The following is a 13,236-nucleotide window of genomic DNA, read 5'->3' on the forward strand; positions in this document are numbered from 1 at the left end:
CGTCTTAGACTAGTTCGAAATCGTCTCTATTAATGATAATATATGCAAGTAAAAAATTCATATATAAAGAATGGTAACGTTTTTATCCGTCCCATTCTCTATCGCATTTAACGTTTATCGATATTCAAGTCGTAATATCTTAGGAAGTATTTGAAGACTAAATCTAAGTATTTTCAAACGATATTATTATCGATATGGCATTAAACGATATTACATGGCATTAGGTTTCATATCTCGTACGCCAAAAGCATAGTACCATTTTATTGGGCTACTTCGTTAATTCGCGAGAGACGATTTGCTATAGGACAATATTGCTTTGTTTTTAATCACGTTTACCATATCAATTGTTCTCTCAATTGTTTTTACATCTTACAATTCCCATGACTTATACGATGCAGTCCAGGGAGCGATGACAGTCCATGACGGGAACTGTGCCAGAAATTTTTTAAATCTCAAGGATTTTTGATGTTCACCATGTAAGAAGTGTCCGGCTAATGCGATGGATAAGCACGGTCCTTTTTGTTCTGTAGATACCTGAATACAAAATTTTATAATTTTTCGCGAGAGTGAAGCCCGTATCTGATTAAAGATTGAAATTGAGATTGAGATTGAAATTAATCAATTAAAAACAAAATTATATCAAGCTTTAATAAACTTTGCCTGATGATTGATCAAATTTAATCTCATTATCAATCTCAATTTCTAATCTGATACGGGTATAACGCGATATGACAAAGGAAAACATATATTTGTCTTGTAAACTTACATTCAGTTCAATAGAAAATGTAAATGGCACGCAGTCTGAGGCACATGCGTAATAAATAAAGTAAGTCTCTCTGTTGTTCCATCTTGGACCTTGCAATGGTTTCCCGTCAAGTATAGACCATTTTTCTAGATGAACACCTTCGTATGGAGACAAAATTATACCTATGTGATCAGGACCTAAGCAATTTAGAAGATATTTAATTTTTTTCATTTTATCAAGAGACACACATGTGAAATTTAAATTACTTAAACTTTTGAATATCTTACCTGTAACATTAAAGGTAAAATTAACAACATGCTGTTTCGTAGTCTTCGAAATTACCTCGAGATTTGTAGGAATACTTATGAGCGGAGCAGGTCCCGGTATCCAGGTAGTTTTCCTATAAAATGAGCCCTCTCAATTCAATTTTTATATTCGAATAATGTACTACTAATTCCGATATATACCACAAGAAAGTTGTGACCGGCATTAAATATGGAAAACCGCAGTATAATTCCTTCTCGCAATCCTTGATTGTTGGCGTCGCAGCAGCTATTTCAGGTACTATCGTTTCTATACTGTGAGGACTATTCATATCTAAATCCACTAACCAGTATCCCGTACCAAAATACCTATCACTACCATCTACATTGTAATACTGACGTTGACTATGCTGTAAATCAAAGATACAATGAATATATGCTTACAATGAACCTATACTACGTTCTATCAAACAAGAATTTTCAGGAATGTTAAGATAACTGTACCGCAATCATAAATCGTTGTGGAGCAGGCGACAACGGATCACCACTGTAAGGAAATCCAAGTGGTGTTAGAATTAACACAGCAATAGCAATTAAGAAAATTCCAACAATCACACTTATAATTCGTTCTGCATTCTTTATTAGAAGCACTATTGGCAACTGAAAATATTGTGAGTTATATTTTACAACAGATTAAAAGACGATTGTACAAATTAAAGATACAAAATTATGTCGTGCGAATAAAATTAAAGCTATTAATATTTTACCGTGAAGCATAATAATAATTGGCAGAATAATATTGACAGCATGTTAGCTATTACAACTTCAGAATTAATACTGCCACCGGATCGTCCCATTATTGGAATGAAGAGATAGAGAGCACCGAGCGCTAAATAAAACGACTGTATATAAGATAAACTTAACGATCCCAATTGGTAACAAAGCCATTTCCAGTCTACAAAATTCATAAAAGTACATTCAATCAAATATTAGAACTTTTAAAATAATTGACACAGAAGATTAACATGTAAAAAAATGTTAGTTTAAAAAAAATGTATAGAAATGAGTTTCGAGTGTCCTCACCTCTCCATTTGCTGAAGAAATTGTGTCGCACAATATTTCCAAGTGATGGGAATAAAACCCAGTGGAGCGGTATGAAGCCCGATCGTATTCCAAATAAAACGCATATGAAGAGAATCAACATCCATATCAAGGAATACGCGTCATAGTACATATGATACAAAATCCATGCAGAACCAATTTCCTACAATCATGGATTAGTATTACTTGTATGTGCTGCAATAAATCTTCAAGCAAACTTTTAATTTAATTTTATCGATAATATTTGACATTCAACCCAGACACGTAATTACATAAGAATCGAGATTGCAGCAAAACTTATTTCTACTACTTACTTTTTTCTGCCTCGATCCGATTTGAAGAAATATGATCATCGATATAAAAACAGTTGGACAAACATACAAGAAAAACAGCCATGCCGGTCTTGCGTACCAGCTCATCACTTTTCCCAGCTTGGTCAGCATCAGGCCGATTAATGTACAAGAAAACATAGATGCCAACCATGAAGCCAGGATCACTCCGACGCACATCAGCACATATCTCATGTACATCCATTTTTTAATATCTGTATCCGATAACGCAGAATTCGATTGTATTATTCAGATTTGTTCGAGAACCGATTTGAGGTCTATTGGCGCAGCCGGATCTAAATAATAATTATATATTCTTACTTCTACGTGCACTCTGCATATTCAAATGGATAGAGTATCCAGCTATAATCATACTGGCGATATTAACTGTACTGGCAATGTACTGTGGCCATCTAATAACGAATGCACCCAAGAAGTCGAAGAACACGAGATTACCCCGTGCCTCTTGCACATCCACGTCCGATAAATAATCTCCGAATATTATTCCTTGCGTCAATGCAAGAATATTATCGCCGGTTCGTTGTAAAGCTCCCAGCGGTATTTGATCAACGTTATCAAATCTAGAATGGTATACATAGCCATTTTTTGACCATGCAAAGTCCAGCCCTGTATAAAAATTTTAAATATACTAGTAAAAATTTTTTCTAGCAACGAATTATTGATCGTAAATTATAATCGAATCTTTTTTACCAGAAATTTTTCCAAAGTCTCTAAATATCCGAAAGTCTGTATCACCAGGTACTATACCACTCTCAAATATTTCCTGAGCTAACGATGATGCATAAGGATATGGTACGGATTTGGCGTAAATCTGACAAATGTGCCGTAATAAAAAAATTAAGTTTAATGCTAACAAACAGAAAACAATAATGAGATACCTCAAGAATCCAAGGATTGTGAGGTCCAGCTTGAAACAATAATTCGCGACCACCAGCGCCACATGCCTCCAAATTTATGAATGTTCGTACATCCTTTGCCCAAAGATGCTGCGTTATGAAACCATGAGATGCCTACAAATACATCATGTGCAGAATACGGCTTTATCGCGGCTTTAAAACTAATCAATAAATCAGAACTCATCAAGATTAGATATCGAATTAATACCTGCAATAAATTTTCCTCTGCCCCATTAAATAAAAATATAACGCTGTGCTTCAATATTTTCGGACTTTGTGTTATTATCCGTAAAGTTTCTAGCATTACAGCACAACCAGCGGCGTCGTCAGAACCACCTATTTTTTTTACATAAATAACAATTATTCAAGCAGATAAGAGGACACTTATTGTACATGGAGATGCTTGTTACCTGGGCTTTCTAAAAACGTATCAAAATGACAATTAAGCAACAAGCTATGCATTGTAGGCCTGTGAGGTCCGACTTTGACAATAACGTTTTGTACATTTCTGTAAACATTAGTCATGCCATCGAGAAACTTAAGTGGAAACGCGCTGCTGTGCTTTGTAATGTTAAGGAGGATCCTGTGATTCTCGTGCGCTGTTTTCATCACATTATTGATCGTTGTCGTTAGATATTTTACAGCTAGAACTTCGTTCTCGTAACTGCCGGCGATACGAGGTCCAATCGATGTAAGGTTCACGATATGATTACGAGCTCGCTCGGCAACAAATTTTCCAGGATGTAATCCTTCCGTGTCAATGGTAATTGGATCAGGCAAATTCTTCTCTAAGACGATTATAATAAAGGACATGAAGAGAAAGTACGTAAGAACGAAGAGGAGATGCTGGGTATCATTTGGCAGTATATCTTGTTTCCTCGAAGCAATTCTGTTTTCGTAAGGTAACTCAGTCGACGTTCTCTTCGACATATGCTGTCTGAGTCTCACTCCGTCTCTCTGAAACTGAAATATGATAATCACATTGTATTTGTGTATACACCTATTTGCATAACAGACGCACGGCATGTTCCATGAATTTTCTTTAATAAATAAGCAGAAAAAGGGAGGAAAAAAAGAAGGAAAATATAACGCTATTAAACTTTATGTCCACATGCTAGGCTCCGAAATTTTGGATGGAGAAAAAATAACAAATCACATTTAAACATTTTGAGCAATTGGATCATTTGACCTATGAGAGGTTGTTCAATTCACTCCCCATCTCGGAGAGCTCAGAATGATTTCTAGCCTTCTAGCATCGCAGATACCAGGATTTCAGACTCACCATTTTAGCGAAGATCCTAGTAACAGAAAAGGCACTTTATGCCGCCTAACTCCACAAGCGGGCTACTGCGTAAACGGAAACTCCAACGCGTTGCTCGATCTCGATCTTGCTCGCCACATCGGAAAACGTACAACACGCGTCGTACCGTATCAGGCACTGCACTGACCAGCACTGACGCCACTGACTGCACAATGCATACATAGGACGCAGACCGCCTTCGTGACAAATCGTGACTTTGTGCCTCTCGTTCGCGCAACAGAAACGGAGCGACATGGCCCGTACGATACATCATATACCCCCCCCACTCTTTCACTCTATCCTTCTCTCTCTCTCTCTCTCTCTCTCTCTCTCTCTCTCTCTCTTATCTTTTGTCAGTTTACTATATTTATTTTTTGTATAATCATTCTTTTGTTTTACTTACTTTTTGTATTTGTCATTCTTCATTATTATGCATGTGTGAAAAAACACTAAAAAAAAATACTTTTTTTTCTTAGAGGACAGACCTATAAAAAACAAATCAAATTCCATTCTAGTCTGTTCTTTTCCCTCCATCATCAATCTCTTTTCTTCTCTCTTTTATACTCCTAATTCACACCAATTGCAATCGCGCCTTCAACGTCGCGTCGGCGATCGATCAATCATTCTTCATCGCACTGAAATATTTACTCGCGCGAATAACTTATATGTTGTATCGCCGTGACGAATTCGCCTAGAAATTTCGCCCAATGGATATTTATCAAAAGTGCGTCTTCCATTCTTTTCGGATTTTTTTCCGCGCAATCTTATCAAGTGTTTATCAGCATATTAGCAAGGCTGTAGCCTTGTTCATAAATAAGTACTTCGACCGATCACATCATACTATTCGTACTAATCAATTTCATTTATACGATTATGACATTCATACAGCACTAACTTACGAAGCTCGTTGCAAATTGAGAGCGGCAATTCCTACCTACGCTTAAAATTTTTTATCCCGCCGATTGGAAAAACAATTATACGCAATCGTCGAACGTACATAATGATGACTATTCATTCTTGATAGTGATATTCATTCTCGCGTTTAAAATTCTGATGAGTAGAATACGCAGGAACAAGTTATAAATGTTAAAGAAGAAAAAATATCGTAATGGGCTTTCTACAGTAAACCATTAGTCATAAATCAGAAATCAGAAATTAAACTGACTGTGATTGGTCAATTTATAGCTTCTGATTGATCAATTTATAGCTTCTGATTTAACTAATGGCTTATTGTAAAAGGTCCATAAAATAAAATTTTATATTTGTTGTTATTAACGTAGTAAATATAGATCAATCAATTTAAGATCTTATTATTACCTAATTATATATTCTTTAAAATGTAGAATATATTATATAATGATATAGTTAAGATGTAGAACAATAGAGATAAAAATAATCTGGAATTAAAATAAAGATAAGTGAAATAACTCATTGCTACACAGAGAACTCTTATTCCTAAATTCTATGGAATTACCAAATTAGTTTATACACCGATCTAATCAGATCTATAATCTAAAATCTATAATTTCCTTCAATGTTATGAAAAATACTTGTTTTTTGAAAGCTGCATTCTTTCTTTTACATTTAAGAAAAAATACATATTAATAATTAATAATTAATAGACGTTATAGAAAAAAAAATTAATGAATAAAAAGCTAGTAATTTAAATAAAAAACAAATGTTAAAAAACAAATTAGCAATTGCACGTCTATTATAATTATGGACTTTGTATTAGCAATTATACGTCCATCATAATTATGGCTTTTTTTAAAATTTAATGTTTAAAATTTTATAGAAAAAGAATATTGACGTTTAAAGATAAAAAAGATTTTAATTTATAAAAACCAAGTTTGCAAGTTAAAATAATGTTTTACAAAATATAGTGCAATTAGTAATTAACTCATTTGAAAAAAATTAATTTAATTAAGTTAAAAGTTATTAATTTGTTGATTTATTTTTTACTTAAATAATTACCTATTAATTATTTAATAGTAGATAATTGTACTTATAATAAACTAATTATTATTCAAGTTTGATCTTATTTCAGGCCTTTGTGATTATTTTTATACACTTATTATAGTGTGTACTTAAAATGAAATAGGTACATATTCATTATTTAATTATAAAAGAGATATCAAAGTTAAATATAGTTGAGCGCATCGATAGATCTGTCGTTTCAAGTGCAGAAAGTGCAGCTACGAAAAACGAAAAGCAGCTGAGCGAAGTTGGCTGGAAATCGAACGATAAGCGCGATCTATCATTCGCTAGGAGAAACACTTCGGGCAAACGTCAAAGCGCCGCGTGTGTGTATGCATCTTCTTTTTTATTCAAAGATCAATTTCAGGTTATTTTCGTCGCACAGCTGATTTGCGTGTACACATTCATTGATACCCTACGCATTGACATATCTATTCTCATTTCCGTAAAATTCATTTCATTTAACGGTGACTCACCAAACGATGGCGAGTTCGGAAGACAAATCGCAGAGGTTACAGTCCAACGAAGAGGTCATAGAAGAACTCACCAAAGATCTAGAAAGTTCTTGCATCCGAGTGGACAATTCTTCCGATATGAACGCGCGAGCGAAGGGCGATCCATGGGACATCGTAAATAAGGAATGCAAGGAGGATAGTAATGATAATGTACAAAATATAGAGGAGGATGTAAACGAGGAGCTCCTTAAGGATAGAGATCTGTTACTCACAGAAAGTGAGCAAGAAGTATGTCCATGATATTTTTAAAGATATTTCTCTTGCAATCTCTCCTTCTTTGCTTTTTAGCAAGAGACAGTGTAACAGAGTGATCATCTTCATTCATCATCTTTTCATTTAGTGACACTAATATCATTTCATCTTGATATTTCTTTTAATGAGTAACAAAGATAGAGATTTGTACATTGATTTGTGTCACGAAATGGAAAGCATCTTTGTTTAACCCATCTTTGTTTAACTCTCCAATGGCATACATGGGTCATTCGTATTCATGCCACTTCAAACAGTTTTTATTTTTCATATACTTGCGTAATATTTACAACTTTCCAAATTTTTTTCCAATTTTTTTTTACATAACAGAGTAATATAGTGGAGACTTTAAAAAACATGTACATTGAATTTTTACAGAATTTTTCGAGCACTTTAAGAACTTCAAAATCAGATCTGACACAAATGATTCATGTATTACTCTAAGATGTTAATAAGTATGCTGTTGTAGGGTTAACATTGACAAGAATGTAATGTGATCAGCTTCACTGTGTTACATCTGTGTTTCTGAAAAGAGTCCTTCTAGTACTATTTTCTGTATGTTGCAATTCATCTATATTTGCAGGCATTGAAAAGTGAAGCAGAGACTTTAAAACAGGCAGGCAACGAACTTTTTAAAAATGGTGAATATGTACGAGCGATATCGCAATACACACAAGGATTGCAAACTTGTCCTTTAGTATACATCAAAGAAAGATCTATATTGTATGCAAATAGAGCAGCAGCAAAAGCAAAATGTCAGGTGATTGTCAAAGATGCATTCATTGATTAATATTGTTTATGTATTTTGTAGCTGTTATTAAGAAGTTATTGTTTTCAGACAGAGAAGGATTCAGCGATATCTGATTGTACCAAAGCCATTGAATTAAATTCAAGTTATGTAAAGGCATATATAAGAAGAGCACAGTTGTATGAAGAGACGGAAAAATTGGATGAGGCATTAGAAGACTACAAGAAAGTATTAACATTTGATTCTAGTCACACAGAAGCTAATCATGCTGTCAGGGTAATATATAATTATTATTTATTCAAAGTATGAATTTTTTCTATAACGCGGTTTATAATAAAAATCAACTTTTTAAGAAAACGCGTTTAGAGTTTTAATACATTCAAGTAATAATTACAAAAAAAGAGTGACTATGTATTTTATATGATACATATAACAATTTTTTATTTAATTTGTCTTTATTTTACAATAAATTAATTTTATTCCTTTATCTCTTAAAAAATGAGATAAATAAATTTCTTTTCTTTAAAGCTCAATTTTTACTTAAATTTTAAAAATAGCAATTTCAATGATAAATATTATAGTGAATTACTTGTGAATATTAAAATTGTGCGCCAAAATTTAAAAGTTTAAAAGTTAAGAATACATTTAAAAATCAAAATTATATTTTTGTAATTTATTAATATTACAATTTCTTGTTTTTTTAGAGGTTACCTCCATTAATTAACGAAAGAAACGAGAAACTAAAAGCAGAAATGTTGGGTAAATTAAAGGATCTAGGAAACATGGTTTTAAAACCTTTCGGCCTTTCTACGAATAACTTTGAATTGGAGAAGGATCCCAACAGTGGTGGTTATTCCGTAAAGTTTCATCAGAACCCCATGTAATAAGCTAGTTATTCATAAAAAAAATTATGGATAAAATTTGTCCTTTACCTGTAAGAAATTAAGATATATTTATATATTCTGCACGATCCTATTATGGATTTTATCCCTCACTCTGTAATTAAATATAGACATTAATGAAGTATTGACAGAGTAAAGTAAAAGTGATTCAAATCGTGAAAATTTCATCAGATTTTACACAGAAAATTATTTTAATAATTTTAAAATATATTTATGTATCTTAAAAATATGGATCCTACTATGAATAGCTTTATAATTAAATATAAATATTGTTGGAATAATCGACAGGATAAAATTATCCAAATCGTGAAAAATCTGATCAGATTTTATACATAAAACCATTTTGATTCAATTCGCCGCGCGAAGCGAGTTTCACTCAAAATATTTCTTTGTCGAGTTAATCGAAGCTCCAACAAGCAACATATATCGCAAGTCGCAATGTCGGATATCTCGCTATATTTGGCGCCAATGCTAGACCGGATATAGTCTATGGTTCAATAATACCGAGCTATATCGCCATCCCAGATAATTTTAGCCGCGGCTCTTTCACGAAGAGGTTGAACGACTTTGCAATCTCGGGGGCAACGAACGTCCTCGGTTACAGATTATAAATTATTAGTTGATATTAATCAAAATTCAAAAGTATGAATCACCTAATTTAATAATGAAAATAAGAACATGCAATCGCTGTCTTTTCTTTCGGATGATAATCGCTGAAAAATGCCAAAATATCAAATATATATTAATCTAATAGCGAATTCGATTGAGCGCAATAGTGCATATTAAAGCCACAAATTGATATAAAAATATGTATTTAATATAAATATAAGAATGGATTAAACCATGAAATCCTCAATATATTTCATTATATTATTAAATAAAATCTATTTTATAATTCAAAATATTTGCATTTTACTTTTATAAATTAAATTAGTAACTATATTATATATGCACTAATGTGTTTAATTCGTTATTAATTACGAAGAAAATTTAGTAAGTTGAAATTATAGCAATTTTTTATTCTCGATATCTAAATCGATATCTAAAAAATAACATCGATTCCATCTCTGCTCCCCCACTTCCTCCTCCAAGTGAGCAAGTGCAATGAACGATCACGAGGGTGCGGAGGGATGAACCGATGACGTATCACGCGCAAGCGTCTCGACGTCATCGTCGATGGTGCATTGTCGGAATGGACGAGGGGTTGAACGAAAGGGGAACGAAAATGTGCGTGTAGATGCGGATCAAAATCGAGAGCACAATTTCCCGAATTTTCTTTCAAGCACCAACGAATCGCTCTCAAATAATGTTATGATGTCATCTCAATACAGATAAGCAATTTGAATTAAATTAAATTAATTAGTAAAATTCATTCAAGATTGTAATAATAATACGATTGAGCCGTACGTGGCGATTATTAATTGATGTGCCTTAAAAATATCGATAAAAGACAATGGGATCAATGGTGACATTTAATCGCGCGAGGATGGTGAGCAGCCACCCCGGGCAAGCGTTAATATAGTAAAGGAACTGAAGGGTTGCGGGGGTAGGAGGAAGGGCGAGGACGAGAATGCGGCGCCACGGCGTGTCGCTCGCGCGTTGAAGGAACGAGGAGGGGATGCAAGGTTGGAAGAAGAGAGAAGAAGAGAGAACGAACTCAGTGTACGTCAGGAAGAGAGAGCGGAAGCAAACGGGAGAGGTGAGAGGGAGAGAGATACGTAGGTGATACACACACGCACGATCGTGCGCCGAGACGGCGAGGCCAGGCCGTGACGGCGACAGTGAGGGGGACGGCCGAGTCGCAGCCGCGGGGCGTAAATACGTGTGCGTGACACCGGGATGCCCGGTTGATCCCGGTGGGACAACACGCGCGATCATACGCGGACACGAGGGATCATCGCTGTGGTGACGACGACGACGACGACGACGACGACGACTACGACGACGACGACGACGACGTCGACGACGACGACGACGACGACGACGACGACGACCGACCGACGACGAAAACGAAGACGGCGCCGGCGGGCGGGTTTTCACGTTCGAATCGATAATTCGAGCGCGATCGTGGGCAGCGTGGCGGATAAGAGATTCCCTCAAATAAGGAGGACTTCGGACGAGTCTCGCGGGCCCACCCTCGCCCGCTCATCTTCTTCCTCCACTTTTGCCTCCTCTTTCCGTGGGATACGAGTTACGTGACGAAGTGATAAGGGAGCTCACGGCGGCAGCGGACGCATCGTCGCTACCCTAGTTTTAATATCAGTGCCGCGCTACCTATATCCGGCGGTACACCCTCGGGTCTTCCGGCTGGAGTACGATACTCGTGACACATAACAGCAGACGGCGACGATGCACGGCGATAAAGGGGTAAGCCGGATAACGAAGCGCGGAATCTTCCTGTCGGAATACGGGAAATCGGGTCACCAGTTCGTTATCGGTTCCATTATCGGAGCAAGTGATAACGATATCCTATCACCTGGTCCCCTCTCGTCTCTCATCGATGTATCGAGGAAGGACAGATTGCTCCGGAAAGATCAAAAACGCGCGGAAGGTATCTTGGTCTCTTGGCGAACAACTCGATTTCCGGCGCGTATACGCGCAAACGATAGTTTTTCCTGCGAGTTTCTCCTGTTTGAACTGGAAATTGTAACATTTAAAATATTAAGCACTGCTTAAGACCTATTTTGAATGAATATGGTCTCCTTTACTTAATTTGTCTGGAATTTTTTCAATAAGAAATACCGCTTGCGAATATTGCTCTTGGATTTGCTCGGTTTCGATTCTCCTTTCACACTTTCCGTATCTAAAACGGGACGGTTGCATTTTGCAAGCGCAAACTTTTGCGAGTATTTGTAAATATTTATACTACAAGTGCATTAAAGAAAGAAGAATGTGAGAAATGTAATTGGGTCAAATAGGTTTATTCCTTATGGATCTTAAGTTGTTTGATGTAAAATGCAAAACAGAGCGGATAATGTATAAATGATTTTGATTTTTTTTGTAAATTAGAGAATTGTATTAGCAATTTTTTAACAATAATATTAAACTCGCGCGAACAGTAAGACTATAAATGTTATATTTTGACTCGCTTATAAAACAGAAAAAAAATTTTGATTATAGAGCGATTCTCCGAGTAAAATTTATGAGAAAAATCGCTGATTCAATAATACTTTTTGTAGCATACAAAAAAATTAACGGGCAGCCTCTTGTTACAATAAATGTTTAGAGTTTTTTTCGTATTGAGATGAGCTCATATTGCTATTTGACCATAATGAAAATTTCCGTAAGTTGAACGTAATGGCTGTATAGCGTTCAAATCTCATGCAAATAGAGTATACAAACATTTAGTAAAGATTGATAACGCAACTTTCATGCGAAAAAGCGGTCGCAAAGCGAGAACTTCCGATATTTGGCCAACATCGTATTCCTCGATCAGGATATTTATAGAAGAAGTCAAAATGGATCGAAATTATTTTGTTTTCCCTAAAAACACAATAAAAATTTAAGTAATAATTGAATAATTCCGATTGAAATCCATTGCGAATAATTCTATAATATGTATTCCATAATACGCAATTTCAGGGTCGATTGTGTATCTTGAAATGAGATTAAAATTACAAAAATGAGCAAATTCACTAGAATATTTATAATTTCATTAGCCAACTCCTAGTGAATTTGCTCTTTTGTTATTTTTATCTCGAACATATTTATTCGAACATAATCGATCCCGTGGGCTGCGTTCGAAAACACTGCTCGTGTACCTTTGAGTATCATTTTATTCTTGTTTTTCATCGAATGTTTAAACAAGAATAAAATAATACTCAGAGGTATTCGAGTAGTGTTTTTGAATGCAGCTCTGGAAACGAGATGAAAAAAATTACAAAAATGAGCAAAAAAGTGAGCGAAAATTCATTTGTCACCAATTGTACATATTGTCATACAATTGTAAATATTCTAGTAAATTCGCTTTTTTGTAATCTTCTATTTTGAAGAAATAATCAACTCCCTGTATATTGCGTCCAATTTGTAAAAGGATACGTGAAAATGTCACTAATTAATATTTTCATTCTTGAATCTCGATATGTATATCGATTCCACAAATCATACACGTGCGATCTTTATTGCGATATAAGTAGCGTCGCACTCTTTCATCTCGATCAGATATTTTTATATATTTTTATTTTATATAT

At 35.0% G+C, this 13,236-nt stretch overlaps 2 protein-coding genes across 3 annotated transcripts; one reads left to right on the forward strand and one right to left on the reverse strand.

Annotated features, from left to right (window-relative positions):
* Positions 1-30: 30 nt before the first annotated feature.
* Positions 31-4,998, reverse strand: LOC108690031 (endoplasmic reticulum metallopeptidase 1-like). Of its 2 annotated transcripts, none has more exons than XM_018197094.1 (14): positions 4,638-4,998; positions 3,766-4,312; positions 3,564-3,691; positions 3,338-3,469; positions 3,150-3,270; positions 2,760-3,065; positions 2,424-2,653; positions 2,092-2,272; positions 1,776-1,963; positions 1,513-1,668; positions 1,213-1,418; positions 1,033-1,145; positions 767-942; positions 31-534 (listed from the first exon to the last, which is right to left on the reverse strand). In XM_018197094.1, the coding sequence occupies exons 1-14, from the start codon at positions 4,638-4,640 to the stop codon at positions 370-372; spliced, it is 2,652 nt and encodes an 883-aa protein (XP_018052583.1). In that variant the 5' UTR covers positions 4,641-4,998; the 3' UTR covers positions 31-369. The 2 variants fall into 2 exon arrangements, with proteins under 2 accessions (XP_018052583.1, XP_018052582.1); XM_018197093.1 differs by having other exon boundaries at positions 3,766-4,318.
* A 1,950-nt stretch (positions 4,999-6,948) lies between these two features.
* On the forward strand, positions 6,949-9,172 carry LOC108690046 (tetratricopeptide repeat protein 1-like). The gene is made up of 4 exons (XM_018197116.1): positions 6,949-7,375; positions 7,980-8,156; positions 8,235-8,420; positions 8,849-9,172. Exons 1-4 carry the CDS (start codon positions 7,115-7,117, stop codon positions 9,026-9,028), a joined length of 804 nt encoding a protein of 267 aa, XP_018052605.1. The 5' UTR covers positions 6,949-7,114; the 3' UTR covers positions 9,029-9,172.
* Positions 9,173-13,236: the final 4,064 nt, after the last annotated feature.

This window comes from Atta colombica, unplaced genomic scaffold (assembly GCF_001594045.1).
Source record: "Atta colombica isolate Treedump-2 unplaced genomic scaffold, Acol1.0 scaffold293, whole genome shotgun sequence".
Classification (NCBI taxonomy): Eukaryota; Metazoa; Arthropoda; class Insecta; order Hymenoptera; family Formicidae; genus Atta; species Atta colombica.

Bases quoted from the DNA above. Each gene is read 5' to 3' on its own strand.
- LOC108690031 (XM_018197093.1), bottom strand. The intron at 3,271-3,337 runs GTATCTCATTAT...CACATTTGTCAG, and splicing joins ACAATCCTTGGATTCTTGAG to ATTTACGCCAAATCCGTACC. The intron at 2,273-2,423 runs GTAAGTAGTAGA...CCATGATTGTAG, and splicing joins TCGGATCGAGGCAGAAAAAA to GAAATTGGTTCTGCATGGAT.
- LOC108690046 (XM_018197116.1), top strand. From the start codon at position 7,115: ATGGCGAGTTCGGAAGACAAATCGCAGAGGTTACAGTCCAACGAAGAG. The intron at 7,376-7,979 runs GTATGTCCATGA...CTATATTTGCAG, and splicing joins TCACAGAAAGTGAGCAAGAA to GCATTGAAAAGTGAAGCAGA. The intron at 8,157-8,234 runs GTGATTGTCAAA...TATTGTTTTCAG, and splicing joins CAGCAAAAGCAAAATGTCAG to ACAGAGAAGGATTCAGCGAT.